The sequence below is a fragment of the Marmota flaviventris genome, chromosome X (genome assembly GCF_047511675.1).
Source record: "Marmota flaviventris isolate mMarFla1 chromosome X, mMarFla1.hap1, whole genome shotgun sequence".
NCBI classification, from domain to species: domain Eukaryota; kingdom Metazoa; phylum Chordata; class Mammalia; order Rodentia; family Sciuridae; genus Marmota; species Marmota flaviventris.
In genome coordinates, this window is record NC_092518.1 from 132,647,377 (window position 1) to 132,661,333 (window position 13,957).

The following is a 13,957-nucleotide window of genomic DNA, read 5'->3' on the forward strand; positions in this document are numbered from 1 at the left end:
ATTAGATAGCTCTGTATGAATACCAGAAATATCACAAGGACCTTTGTAATACCTAGTTTCCATCTATACCTAATGAAAAAATGTCTCAAAGAATCTTAGAAATTTGAAGTAGTGCTTAAGGTTTATTTAGGGGCCCATGCTTTGACTTCAGAGGAAATTCCTTTATAAAAATGTAAAATATCAGAATTACATTCTCCTCATAATGTCAAATATTGGATCATGGTAGGGGACACACTTATTCCTATAAAAGTCATTGCAAGTTGGAAGAGTCTATATGGAATTTTTTTTTTAAATGTGGAGGGGCACAATAGTGCCTGCCTGTAATTCTAGTGACTGCAGTGGCTGAGACAGCAGGATCACAATGTTCAAGTCCAGTCCCATCAACTTAGCAAAAAGCTCTAAGGGGTGGGGATGTAGCTCAGTGGTAAATAGCCCCTGGGTTAAATCTCCAGATACCGGCCCCAAATAAATAAAAACTTGGGAAGAAAGAGGGTATATCAGGGAAAATAAAAATAGAAAGCACATGGAAAAATGAGAGAAAGTCACTCCTCTCCTCTCAGTGGGCATAATTTTTTATTTTTGGTACAGGGAATTGAAACCAGGGGCAGTCTACCACTGTGCTACATTCCCAGTCATTTTTATTTTGAGAGCCAGCCTCCCTAAGTTGCCTAGGGTCTTGCCAGTTACTGAGGCTGGCCTCAAACTTGTGATCCTCTCATCTAAGCTTCACAAGTCATTGAGATTACAGGCATGTGCTAGCATGCCCCATCCAATGAGAGTCATTTTGTTTTGAATGATTAATGAAAGCAACTTCAGTTACTCAACAAAAGAATAAATCTGACTTATTCACATTTTTCTTTTGTACCAGGAATTGAACCCAAGGGCACTTAACCACTGAGCCACATACACAGCCTTTTTTATAGTTTATTTTGAGACAGACCCTTGGTAACTTGTTTAGGGCCTTGCTAAATTCCTTAAGCTAACTTTATACTTGTGATCCTCCTGCCTCAGCCTCTCAAGCACTGGGATTACAGGTTATTCATGTTTTTAAAATAAAATATTTCCAAATGAAATTTTTATGTTGCTAAATGTAAAAAGTGAATGAGAAAATGACAGCTATGAGAATTAATGATTCAAGTGTTTAAATGCATGTACATTTAAACTTCCACATGCTTGTTGAGTATTAAACTTCAGAAACAGAGCACTTTAGATCACTTTAAAAGAGATGGTTAAACCCCAAATAATTAAGTATAACTACATGTTAATAAAATACTTTCAATCAATTGTAAGACAAGTGTGATTTGAGGGTAGAGCAAAACCAAGTAAAAGAAATTGGGGCATCTCTGTGGAAATGCTACAACCATAAGCACAAACTTCAGCACTGATGTTTTTGTATCTTGTTCAGTTGACAGAATCATTTTTAGCAGTTTAATTCTTTCAAGAACACAGATGTAGTGTGTTTAATAATTTTATAAGACCATAGAGTTGATTTTCTTTTGAAATCATATCTGCATTGGAATTGGCTTTGTCAGCTAATGAATCAATACAAAGGGGTACACAGGTAAAATAGACTTTGTCTTTTTTTCCTCAAGGAATAAATAATGTAAATGTCCATGTTTTGGGACTGATATTGATTCACTGAGGCCAAATATTAAAGTGAATAATCTTTATTAAAATGTACTTGCAAGCATTAGAGAAGAAGTCACCATTACTGCCCAAAGGCTAGGAGTTTGATATGTACAACTTTGTAATTGCTGCTACTTACAAAACCATTTAGGGTTCAATTGATAGTTAACAGAGTGAGCATCTTGTGTTTAATAAAATGACAAACATGTACTGCATTATATTAGAATGTCTATTATTGTAACTAATGTTATATTTAGCTTAGGTAACTTAGGTTTGAGTTTTTTAACTGTAGGTAATGTAGGTTTGAGTTTTTTCTTCAGAGCCATCAGTATAACAGAGAGTGAAGAGACTTTTCAACAACTGCCACTTCTTGCTGTTGCTGTTTCAAAAAAGGAAATTTGGATAGCTGTTATACATATTTCTATATTTAAAATATTCTAAGGTTTATATCAATTCTTGGGTTTTGATATTAAACACAAGCTACTTACAGTCTCCCTAAGAATGTTTTCCTGCAACTCAGCCATTTCTTTTTTCACTTTACTTTGTTCACCAATAACAAGACTTTCATGATACTCCTCCAGGTCTTTGATACTCTAAAACAAAAAAAGTCAACTTCAGTTAGAAGCTTCCACTTCTTATTTCATATTCCAAATGAGTAAATTAAATTTCAAAAGTAACAACTTTTGATATTCAGAGAGTTTGCTATTAATTCAAACTGAAATTATAATTAATATATGCAGATATAAATATCCCCTTAACATTTCTTTCTATTTTTTTTTGTAGTGCCAAGGACTAACCCTATGGCTTCAACATGGTAGGTTTGTGCTCACACTGAGCTGCCTCACCAGCCCCAAGAAATTTTTTAAATGTCAGATCTGAGTGGAAGAATATTTTTATGAGAGGAACAACAATCACGTACTTAGTTTACAAAAATGGGTTGGTGAGCAGTTGTCAACATGGAACAGACATAGAAAGAGACTGGTAGACCTGCATTATGAAATGCCACACTTCTTAACAGGGTAATGACTTATTTGTTATCACTAACAGTTCATGTAACATGATTTCCTTAGAATAAAACAGGCTATCATATGACCCTTCTAAATCTTTATCATTCATTCAATAGTGACATCCAGTACACTATGGAAAAAGTACTGGGTTACATGCTGTGGGAGAATTAAAAAATGACTACAATCTCTTCTGTATTCATATATATGAGCAAAAATTTAAACAGAAATAATATAAAAACTTTAAAATAGGTATGGAAGAAGAATTTATTGGGGTATGTAGCTGACAAGCAAGGTTCAGTGAGATTTAGAGGGCAAAATAATAAAATGTCAATAGGTAAATAAAAGAAGTTAAAAATACTGTAGGGGAAGAACATAAGCAAAATGAGGAAATGTAATGGTGAGTTCCTGCACATGGGGTATCTGAATAACAGAATTAAGAAGGGGAAGCCACTGATAGTTTTAGAAGAAGGAAGGGCCATGTTTTAGGAAGATGATACTACAAAACCTTGAAGGATGGATCGAGAAGAGAGAACTCAGAAAAAGAGTACTTTAATATTATAGGCAAGGAATAATGAAGTCCTGAACTAGGGCAGCAACAGCAGAAATTAAAGCAATAAAAGGTCCACTAGCATGGGCCAGGCTCTGGGTTCAATCCCCAGCACAGGAAAAAAAAAAGGTACCACAGCAGGGGTAAGACTACAGTAAGGGTAAGACCTACTGATAACTGGATGGGAAGGATAATTAAATTCAGGAGGCTAAATAATAAAGTTCCTACCATAACTATTAACATTTATCAATAACATTTAGAAGAAACTTTTCTATTTACTTCTTCATACCAACTTCTTAATGGTTCTAAGGGAACATTAGAGCTGCATGTTCTCAACTTGCAAGCTCTTTCTAAATAAGTGCTTTGTATACAGATGACTCTGAAGTTCCTGAAAGAATTTTTAGAATAATTTAATTATTTACTGAAACACCTCAATTAGTTAAGAGTGACATTTTAATGTACATCTTAAAGGGACTATTAAAAAGAACCCCCCAAAGGATTTTTAACTCCTAAATAATATGCATCTACATGAATAAGAGGTCAATGTTATTGAGGAAAATTAGCTGATGCGCAAATATGACAGAAGAACATTGCCAATTTACAAAGGGTTGATCTTCCACTTGTTTTTTCATCCTGGTAATCATAAGTTGGAACATAAAACCATTCTTACTCATTAATAATTCTATAAATAAATATGCCATAGAACACTTATGAACTACACTAGAAAATGAAAGAGTTACTGAGTAGTTATATTTGCCTACTTCCTATTTAATGAAAGCTGTCCATAGAAGACAAGTAAAAGAAAAGTAGAAATGATTTATCGACTTGCTGCTCTTCACTATATATTATCAATTTGAACATAAAAACATCATTATAGTGTTAATAAAGCATCAATGTTATGGACAAAATGTATATTTCTAGGTAAAATTCCCAATTTTACTTCTGTTTTAAATAACTCTCACAACTATTAATGGTTTCTAAAATTAAAAGTTCATGTAAAAATTATGGTAATTCTAGAAAAATAAATTTGAGATAGAGTATGATTAACAATTTTTAAACACATAATCAAACTGCTTCACCATAAATTCAGAAAGAACCAATCAGTCTTGTAATTCTACATATATATTGTATTTGATGAGAATGTATTGTTTACCAAGTACAACACAACAGACCTTTAGCAATTGCTCGTACAAATTTTTAATTTCTTTAACTTTCTCACGCTGAATAATTCTAGATTGAAGAAAAAGCTTTCTTTGCTCTTGAAACATATTCTAAAAAGATAAAATAAAGTGATAAAATTTGAATAAAATTTAACATTTAAAAAACAAATCTATAAATCTTAGTTGAAAGAAATATACTTTAAATTAATAACTGTTAATTTGTTTTAATGTTTATATCCAATTTTAAATAATTGCATTTCAACTCCAATAAACCCAAACAAAATAATATAATCATCTTTTGTATCACTCATTGAATAGGACATTTTCTTACCAATATTCAAATAAATGTATTAATTATTGATTTCAAATTCAACAGATGACCCTTCTAATAATCTGTTTACCACAAGCAGATAAAATCTAAAGTCCTACCTAGCAGAAATTAAGTAGGGAATATTTCTTCTTATCCAATATTCAAAAATAATACTAATTCCTGCTCATTTCAATATACACAGGGCTGGAACTTCCAGTGATGCAAGCCTCTCTATTCCTTGACCCACTCTCCAATAATAATTTCATACTGTTCCCTACTTGCCACTCCCAGAGTCAAACTCTAGATTTTTCATGCTCAATAACTGCAGAATTACATAATACAAACAATAGCAAAGATATATAGGAAACTTATGTTAAAACACTGTTTTGAAGCATTTTAAACTAACTCATCAAAAAAGAACCCATTTACTACTCAAAACAACTTCGTGAGGTAGATACTCTTAGTGTGTCCTCTTTCACTAAAAAGAAAACAGAGCGCAGATATAAATAATTTGCTGGTGGTTTCATAGTGAGCAGCTAGCTGAAGTACTTTTGGATCCCAAACAGTCTGATTCCAGAGTCCAGGCTCCTGACCACTGTACTGCACCATATCTCCATTTTTACAACATTCAGCCACTTCCCTACCTTTGTAAGTCACTCTCTTCAATATTGTGGCTCAGTAGTCTTAAAAGACCTAAATTCCCTCGAATGGAGCACTTTTCACTGTCTAATATGCTGTCCCCATGTCCTCACTTTTCTCAGTCCCAGAGGACATTCCATAGTCATCAGACACCCATCATTGCCTATACACTGTGACCCCTTCTCCTTTCATCAATGTACTTGGATAAACCCAAACCTCTCAAATCCAACTCTCTACATGTTCTGCCAAGCCAAGCTGCCTGCTCCCGCTGTAAAGTCATGATCTCTATGTTATGAACTGAAGTTGAACCCTATCGCCTCTTGGCATTTCTATTTCTCTTGTCTGTCTACAGAACCACTCTCGAGAAACAATTCCCTGCCTTCTCTTTTGTCCTGAAAGCAGCATCTGCTCCCCATCCTTAGTCCCAGATGATGACCTCACCACTTCTCTGAAGAAACACAAGCAATCCCAACAGGAAGTCCTGTCTCCCATCACCACATCTTCCATCCACCTTTGCCCAGCTAGCCTTAAGTCCTCTACCTTCTCTCCTGAATTTTTGCATGAACTGTTGCTACTTGAGATTTTGATATAATAGATTAATCATAAAGCTAAGCCTGATACCAACAGCTAGTTTTTCTTCTTGGTCCTCAGCTTTCTGTACTTCTATGTCCCACTGTTGAAACAAAGGCAGAAATTGCTGAGAATATTTATAATGAAGATTCTGCCTGTAAAACATAATAATGAACATGGTCATACTGCATAAAGGTATGAAAAATATATTCAAAACAAAAATGGTTGACATAATTTCACATAATTTATACCATGAAAGGAAAATAAAAGTAGCTAAAATCTTCTCATGAGAAAGAGAAAAGCAAAATGATTTACTCTCATTATAAAAATATTTATTCCTAAGTGACTACTAGAGAAGCTAGTTCACCTGCTTAACAGCTTGAAAACTGAGGACTGCAGTATAAATTTTCCACAAATACTTAATTGATATAAAAGCAGTTTAATTTTCAATTCCTCTTACTAAATAACATAGATTCTGGCATTAGAAGTTAGATTTAATGTGGATAACATATCCATTCACTGTGTAACACTTCCAGACAGGAATATTTCTCTTAACTATTTCTCCATATTGCCACAATTAATTTTGCAAAAAGAGCAGAGAATGAGATTCAGCTAAAAACATAAATTATTTGCAATATGAATTACCTTTTCTATATAACTGAATACTCTTAACACTCCCAGGATTGATGATTGGACATTTGTCTTATATTCAGTTAACATATTATAATAAATGTATATAAATCAACTTTATAGGGAAAATACTATTATCTCAAAGGCAAAAGAGGTAATTTTATTTTCTTCTAGGTAATATACTTCAGTACTGTGAAACTAAGGTTCGAAAATTATCTGTTTAGAGAAAATCAAGCAAAATACTTTGTCATATCAGGGATTGAACCCAGAGGCCCTCCACCACTGAGCCACACCCCCGCCCTTTTTATTTTAAGACAGAGTCTTAATAAATTTCTCAGGCTGGCCTTGAAGTTTCAATCCTTCTGCCTCAGTCTCCCAATTTGCTGGGATTATAGGTGTGCGCCACCACACCCAGCTACAAAACACATTTTTAATTGGAGATTCTAATAAATGCATGGTGATAATTGGAGTGCAAAGATTTATGCATGAATAGTTATATGTATATATACACACACACACATATACCAGTATTGTGATTCCAAAAACAAAACAAAACTTTACCTTTGCTCTTGTTGTATTTTGCGAATATGCTCAATATTTTCATTAATAATTTTGAGAGAAGCATCTGTATTCATTTCAAACCATTTTCTTCTAGCAAGAAGAGCTTGTGTGATGTCAGCTATATATAAAATAAATTTTCATTAAGTGGCTATTGAAAATTACTTTGCTCCCATATATTCGTACCCATATGGGAAATGTTGATTCAGCAATATTGGAAAGACATTTAAAATTTATAAAACAGACATCATTTAAAAACAAGATTTGCTCACTTATATTATATGAACATATTTAGGTAATAGTAATACAATTCTCATTTATCAAACTGCAGGTCACCTTTTAAATTAGATAAAAATTCTAATAGTCAAAATAATTTATACTTTTTAAAAATGTATACAAAGAAGCATAAAAAAGAATTTAATTTCTTCTTGAGAAGCAGTTAATGAGTCAAATTTTATAATTTATTAAATGTCCTCTAATTCAAAGGACACTCCTAGGATGGAATATTGTTAGAGTTCATTTCATAAAATACACAAAAGTACTTTACTTAAGAAGTCTGTCAAAGAGTGAGAAATAAATATACTGTAATAAAAAATATTTATAAATCATGCAGTGGGTGATGCTTTTAACTATATTTTACTAAGAGACAGTGTTCATGGTTATAAGAATTTCAGGTTTACATAAGTAAATGAATATACATAAGAGCACTTTTTAAATATTTTCATGGATGTTGTAAAAGATGTTTATTTGTAACTGCAGTGTTTCTCATAAAATATTACAACTAGAAAGTAATACAGTACTAAGGATATGACTTTACATCAAGATCTGCTACCAATAGCTATTTATCAATACTCATGGTGTCCATCTATAACAAATAATTAATTGCACACCTCACAATACAAGCACTTTTAGCACCAAATAAACCAAAGCTTTCAAAACATAATCCTTTGTATGAATTATCTCTATAGCAGAGCCAAAAGTTGATAAATACGCTGTTAACATTATAGACTTTACAGTATATAGAAATAAAAGAAATTTATTCAGTGTGTTTGTTTGCTTGTTTATTTATGGTACTGGGGATTGCCCAGGGGTGTTTTACTACTGAGTTACATCCCCAGTCCTTTTTTTAAATCTTATTTTGAAACTGGATCTCAGTAAGTTGATGAGGCTGGACTTGAACTTGCCATCTTCCTACCTTGGCTACCTGAGTTGCTGGGATCATAAACCTGTGCCAATACATCTAAAACAGTGTGGCTGACAATTAACAAGCAAATGGAAAATTTTTGAGTTTTTGGATACAATCATACATTTCTCACTAGGTATAAAATTGTCTTCAATTTTCTGCTGGGCGTGGTAGCATATACCTGTATTCCTAGAGGCTCAGGAGGCTGAGACAGGAAGATTGCAAGTTCAAAGCCAGTCTCAGTAACTTAGTGAGGCCCTAAGCAACTCAGTGAGACTCTGTCTTTAAATAAAGTACAAAAAAGGCCTGGGAATGTGACTCAGTGGTTAAGCACCCCTGAGTTCAATACCTGGTACCAAACAAACAAACAAAAAAGTAGTCTTCAATTTTCTACTGCATGATTCACTAAAATAAAAATACTAACAGCTATTTCAGAGGAACTCTTAAGCATTGGTGCTCCAAAGATAAAAACTTCAGAAAGTCATAAAATTAAATTAAATACATAAAATTCTGTATACGGGAAAAAAGACTTTAGGCAGAGTCCTGAAGGCCAGTGTTTAGTAAATCCTACACTAACAGTTGTACAGTTGAACACAATTTTTTTAAGTAAAAATATCTTCCAAAACATACCTCTAACTTCCCGTAACATCTTTTGTACATCCTCCCTATAAAAAAGTGACAGGAAATTTTTAAGTGAGGCAAAAAGTTGTTACTATGGAAGACCCCTAGGCACTTAAGGTTAGCTAGGTGCTGTGTGAGCAGAAGGCAGACTTTTCTGAAATCACACTATGTGGCACAGCAGGCTAAAACTGCTTTAAACACATTACCCCACAGCTTGCTCATGTCTGCTAGCCCGGGAGCACACACGTGGCCTGTCTGACCTGGCTGGATGCCCCGATTCCCACCCCTCCACCCCCGTGCACTGCTGGGAATCCTGTGGTCCTGTGCCCTCCCTTCAATGCCTAACCCACTTATTCCCAAGTGCTCTGGGGAGCCAGAAAGACAGTGCCCACCCACAACTAACAGTATCCTGTTGCCCACTGGCCAGCTGAAATCACAACAGCTCATCATGGACCTTGCCTGAATGCACCCAGCATTTTAACCCAGCCACCATTGTCCCCCCTACTCTACCCTGTCCCATCTCCAACCAACATTCCTCTCCCAATTTCCCTCACCATGATAGAATAAGCTGGAACATTTCACAAAATTTATTAAACAGAAACAATGAACCATTGAAGAGAAGGGATGACAACACCTAAGGGACTCTTCACAACCACTTGAGGCCACAGGTCGGCCCGCCCCCCCTCCTGGGGCTCCTCTGTCTCCACGCTGGGGCCCTCCCACCACAGCCTCCCTTTCTGAGGACCCAGATGTGCCTCTTGCCAGGACAATGGCCTCTGGCAATGAACACTCACTTCCATTCCGGGAGCCCCCTGAGGGGCTGACTTGCTGTGGGGTGGCCCTTGCCCTGTGGCTGGCACAGAAGGGTCACAGGACACTGGAAAGCATAACAGGGAACACCCCCCCCCCCCAAGCCAAGGAAATTGAGTCACAAGGAACAACGGGGTGGAACGTCAAAGCACAGTCCCTGGCCCTCCCCCTCCATCTAAGGTCCAGTGCTTCCTGCCCGAGGGGAGGCCGCGGTCTTGATCACCGAGGGGGTGAGCGTCCACCACGCCCTCGCCGTCCATCCTTCCCGCCGGCTCCCGTCTCCGACTCCTGGGGACTGGGCTCAGGGCCTCCTGGGAGGAGCTGCTCAGAGAAGAACACACACACATCTCCACGAGAACAAGCGGCAGGCAGCTGGCCTAGATCTACACCGAGAAAGCAGAGGTTGAGCTCACGACACTGGACAGGAGCGAGCAGAGCCTTGGCTCGCCCGGAAGCTCACGGCACGTGCCCGGGCCTGGAGGTGGCCGGCCGCGAGGGCGCGGTCCTCTGCCCGGGGCTGACACACACCTCACGGCTTTGCACAGGAACGATGGCTAGCGTGGGGGTGGGCGTTTGCCTGAGGTGGGTCACTATGGGGCTTACAGATAAGGCGGGCTTCCAGGGACAGGGACAGGAGCACCCTGTCCCGGGGACGGTGAATCGGGTTGGGGTTTTGCCTGCTGGGAGAGCCAGGCAGCTGGCACCCTTGAGATGGACTCTCTTCCCCGACGTCTCCCAGTCCAGTGCAGGTGGCAGGTGACCTCAGCCCATCCCCCCACTTCTAGGCCTGCAGCCCTAGACTGGCAGGGTTTGGGTTTGGGGTTGGGGCTTCCATGAGGAGGGGCACCTCTCCTTGCTCCATCTGGTGGCAAATATGGTCTTTGGGGTCACTGGAAAAGTCTGGTGGTGGTGGTGGCCAGGGCCCCTTTGGGGAGCTGGGGGGATCCAGGGGCTTGGTTTGGGCTGGGTGAGCCCTTCCCTGGGCCCTGCTCCTGATGTGGGGTGAGGGTAGGCCCTGGCGCGAGTCCTGTCCCTCCCTCCAAGGCTCTGCTGCCTGAGAGGAGAGGAGCCCCTGGGCCTTCTGAGCCTATTCACCTGGGGCAGACTCGGGGTGGCCAGTCTCCCCAGCCCCATCCTCATTTCCTGACTCCTCTGGGATGTCCTTGAGCCCCTCCAGCAGGGGCTCCTCAGCTTCCTGCTGTTCTGCCTGGGCCAGGCTCTCTGGCCCACAACCAGGCCCTCCTGGGCTGGCATCAGAAGCACTGCCCATCTGAGCTGGGGCGGGGCCTCCTGGGGCCTCAGTGGGTCCTGCCTGGCCTGGGCCCGCAGGAGCATGATCATTGCCTTGGTCTTCCCTTTGCCCCTCCTCCTCCTCCTCCTGCTCCTCCTCCACCACCACCTCTTCCTGCTGCTGTTGGTCCACCTCCTCTTCTTCCTTCTCCACCTTCTCATCCTCTGCATTAGCATTGGCCCTGGCATCCGCCTGGGCATCAGCGGGGGCACCAGCCCCTTCCTCTGCCGGGGCCCTCACGCTCCGGGCTAGACTGGCCTCCCATGCCTCAGACTCGCGAACTAGCCCCAGCATTTCCAGGAATGTGGGAGACCTCCCAACCATTCTCAGCTTCCTCAGGGCTTCATCCAGAGGCTCGATCAGGTTGGCCCTGGTGAGCACCTGCCTCAGGCGCACGTGGTCAGCGGAGGCCCTGGCCAGGGCCCCCTTCTCGATGGCTTTCTGCAACAGGACTTCCAGCCGCAACACAAAGGTGGAGAGACGCTCGCCTGACCGCTGCTGAGCAGTCAAACACTTCACCCGGATGGTGGCCTGGGACTCGTTGTCTCCAAACACCTGGATCAGGGCCGCCAGGCAGTCCTGCGCAGTCCTGGCGGGATTCTCCGCCAGGAGCCCATGCACGAGCTGCAGGGCAGTCCCTCTCAAGCCTTCGATCAGCCTCCTCCTCCTCTCCCTTTCAGAGACCCCCTGCCACACATGCAGCATGTCAGTGGTGTGGTCTAGCCAGGCCTCAAAGGACTCCTCCCCAGGGGCTGGCTGGTCCCTCCCGGAAAACACGCCCAGGCGCTGGTACCTCACGGTTTCCACCCAGGGCTGGATCGCCTGACTGACAGATCGGAGCCAGCACACCCTGCGCAGCCCCAGACCCAGGGCACCGGCCACGCTTTCCACTGTCTGCCCCTGTTGCTCCAGGAAGTGGAGCACGCGACCGAGAAACTCCTCGCCTGAGCAACGGGGCACAAAGACCACGTTCCAGGGGCCCCCGGTGCCTGGGATTTCCCTAGGGACCAAAGCATAGTTGACTTCCCGGTCGAGCTCGACCAGGGCCGCAGTGGCGTTATCCTCCTCGCGAAACACTTTGCCCAGTACGGTAAAGTGGCCCATAGGCCACAGGGCAGCCTCCAAGGACTCTTGGAATTCAGCTTCATCACAGTCCTCCGGGATGCCCAGGATGAGCAGGCCCCTGCGAGCGTTGACGCCCATCCACCTGCACCAGTCCTGCAGCATCGTCACCGCCATCGCCCACAATTTCGGCCCACGCGGGGCTGATATTAGGGGCTGACCAGGCTGGCACTAGGGGAAGACACCCAGGGGCGGGAGCCTAGGAATCAGGGAGAGCAGCCCAGGTCTCCACAACCTGTGAATGCGAACGGGGCGACAGCGAGGTTAATGCCCAACCCCCCACTCCCACCCCAGCCGCCCCTCGTGCCCCGCCCCCCGCCCCACCCCGCGAGGGTTCCCGCGGGCCACAGCACCCTCCCACGCCGCCCCCCGCCCCGCGGGCTGCTGTGGCTGGGCCGGCGCGGGCGGAGGGCCGCGGGGTCTCCCTGGCCCGAGCGGCCCCTCCCGGGGTACGGTACCTCCTGCTGGGGCGGGGTCCTCCCTGGTCCGGGCCCCTGCGGCGCGGGCTCCTCCGGGCTGAGCAGAGCGGCGGCGGCGGCGGGGTCGGTCGCCCCTCGTTCCCTCGCCCTGTCGCTGGCTCTGCGTCCAGTTCTCGCTCTCCCGGCGCGGCACGTGGGCCAGTGCGCCGGCGCCTGCTCGCCACCGCTCTCTGCAGTGCGGACGCGGGGCGGGGGCGCGGTGGCGGTGGAGCGCGGACCCTCCGCGTCGCCCCGGAGACCGCCGGGCCATTGGCGCGCACGGGTCACGCGGCCGGGCTGTCGCCGCCGCCGCGGGCACCCAGGGACCGCGGGTGACGTCACCTGCTCCTCCTCCCTCCCCCGCCTCCGCCCTGGCACAGGTGGAGCCCCCCCCCGGGGGGGAGGGGGTGTCTGGGTGTCGGTGTCTGGAGACCCCACGCCTTTGGCTCTCCCCACCCGGTCCGTCTGGGTCCAGCCCTGTCCCCTGCTCCTTCTGGATGTGCCCTCGGGGCGCCAGCACGGCGAGGGGGCTGCGCCCAAGGTGTCCTCTAGGAAGCGGCCTGGGGTGGGCCCACCAGCTCTGCGTTCTGGCCAGGGGTGGGGAGCAGGCTCTCAGGGGCTTCTTTGCCTGCAGTCCTTGATTCCATCCCCACCCAGGATAGGATTGTTCTGGTCTCTGGGCCAGGCCAGGGCACCAGGTCCAGGTGTGATTCCATGAAGTAGATACGTGCGGGAATGTGTGCTCACCATGCCACCCCGCCGAGGGTCCACCATCTATCTATCTGGCACTGCCCATCCCACTGGAGCACGATGGGTATACCACAGGCCTATGTGCTTCACTGCCCTCGCATAGGAGGGTGACCTAGCTCCTGGGTTTGCCCAGGCCTTTCCTGCTGTGCCGGCTGCAAGACCCAAGACCCAAGGCTCAAGAACCAGTTTCTGTGGCTTTGAACCAGTTTCTTCTCCTTGGGCCTGTATTATCTTACTGCCTGTCCTTTGGCGAGTCCCTGCCTCTTCTTGTCAGAGACATAACCGGGGTCTCTGGGGCCTCTGCCTAAGTGTGTGTAAGGAGAGGCATTCAGCTGGGAGGAGGGTGCTCAAGTCCCCACCCCCCCTCCACAGCTTGATGAGCTTGGGGTGAGGGGGCGTTGCTCTCTGTTTTAGTCAGGTTTTTCTCTGCTGTGACTAAAGGACTCGATCAGAACAAGTGTAAGGCAGTTAATGTTTATTTGGGGGCCCTTCATGGTTTCAGAGGTCTCAGCTATGGATAGCCGGGTCCAATCCTTGGGGCTCAAGGTGAGGTAGGACATCATGGCAGAAGAGAGTGGGAGAGGGAAGCAGCTCACATGGTGATCAGGAAGCGGGGGGGAGAGAGAGAGAGAGAGAGAGAGAGAGAGAGAGAGAGAGAGACACCACTCTCCAGAC

General features: G+C 44.0%; 2 protein-coding genes across 2 annotated transcripts; both read right to left on the reverse strand.

Annotated features, from left to right (window-relative positions):
- Positions 1–1,951: 1,951 nt before the first annotated feature.
- On the reverse strand, positions 1,952–8,879 carry LOC139703174 (synaptonemal complex protein 3-like). Its single transcript, XM_071606104.1, has 6 exons — positions 8,861–8,879; positions 7,051–7,168; positions 5,915–6,014; positions 4,353–4,451; positions 2,115–2,219; positions 1,952–2,005 (listed from the first exon to the last, which is right to left on the reverse strand). Exons 1-6 carry the CDS (start codon positions 8,877–8,879, stop codon positions 1,952–1,954), a joined length of 495 nt encoding a protein of 164 aa, XP_071462205.1.
- Positions 8,880–9,880: 1,001 nt separating this feature from the next.
- Positions 9,881–12,191, reverse strand: LOC114107166 (paraneoplastic antigen-like protein 6B). Its single transcript, XM_027954512.2, has 3 exons — positions 11,133–12,191; positions 10,757–10,931; positions 9,881–10,044 (listed from the first exon to the last, which is right to left on the reverse strand). The coding sequence occupies exons 1-3, from the start codon at positions 12,189–12,191 to the stop codon at positions 9,881–9,883; spliced, it is 1,398 nt and encodes a 465-aa protein (XP_027810313.2).
- Positions 12,192–13,957: the final 1,766 nt, after the last annotated feature.

Excerpts from the sequence above, each read along its gene's own strand:
- LOC139703174 (XM_071606104.1), bottom strand. Across the intron at positions 6,015-7,050 it reads AAAATACAACAAGAGCAAAG|GCAGAATCTTCATTATAAAT; the intron begins GTAAAGTTTTGT and ends TATGTTTTACAG. Across the intron at positions 4,452-5,914 it reads ACCAAGAAGAAAAACTAGCT|AATATGTTTCAAGAGCAAAG; the intron begins GTTGGTATCAGG and ends TTATCTTTTTAG.
- LOC114107166 (XM_027954512.2), bottom strand. The coding sequence starts at position 12,191 with ATGGCGGTGACGATGCTGCAGGACTGGTGCAGGTGGATGGGCGTCAAC. Across the intron at positions 10,932-11,132 it reads ATGCCCAGGCGGATGCCAGG|ATGGGCAGTGCTTCTGATGC; the intron begins GCCAATGCTAAT and ends GCCCCAGCTCAG. Across the intron at positions 10,045-10,756 it reads CCACCCCGAGTCTGCCCCAG|ATCTAGGCCAGCTGCCTGCC; the intron begins GTGAATAGGCTC and ends TTCTCGGTGTAG.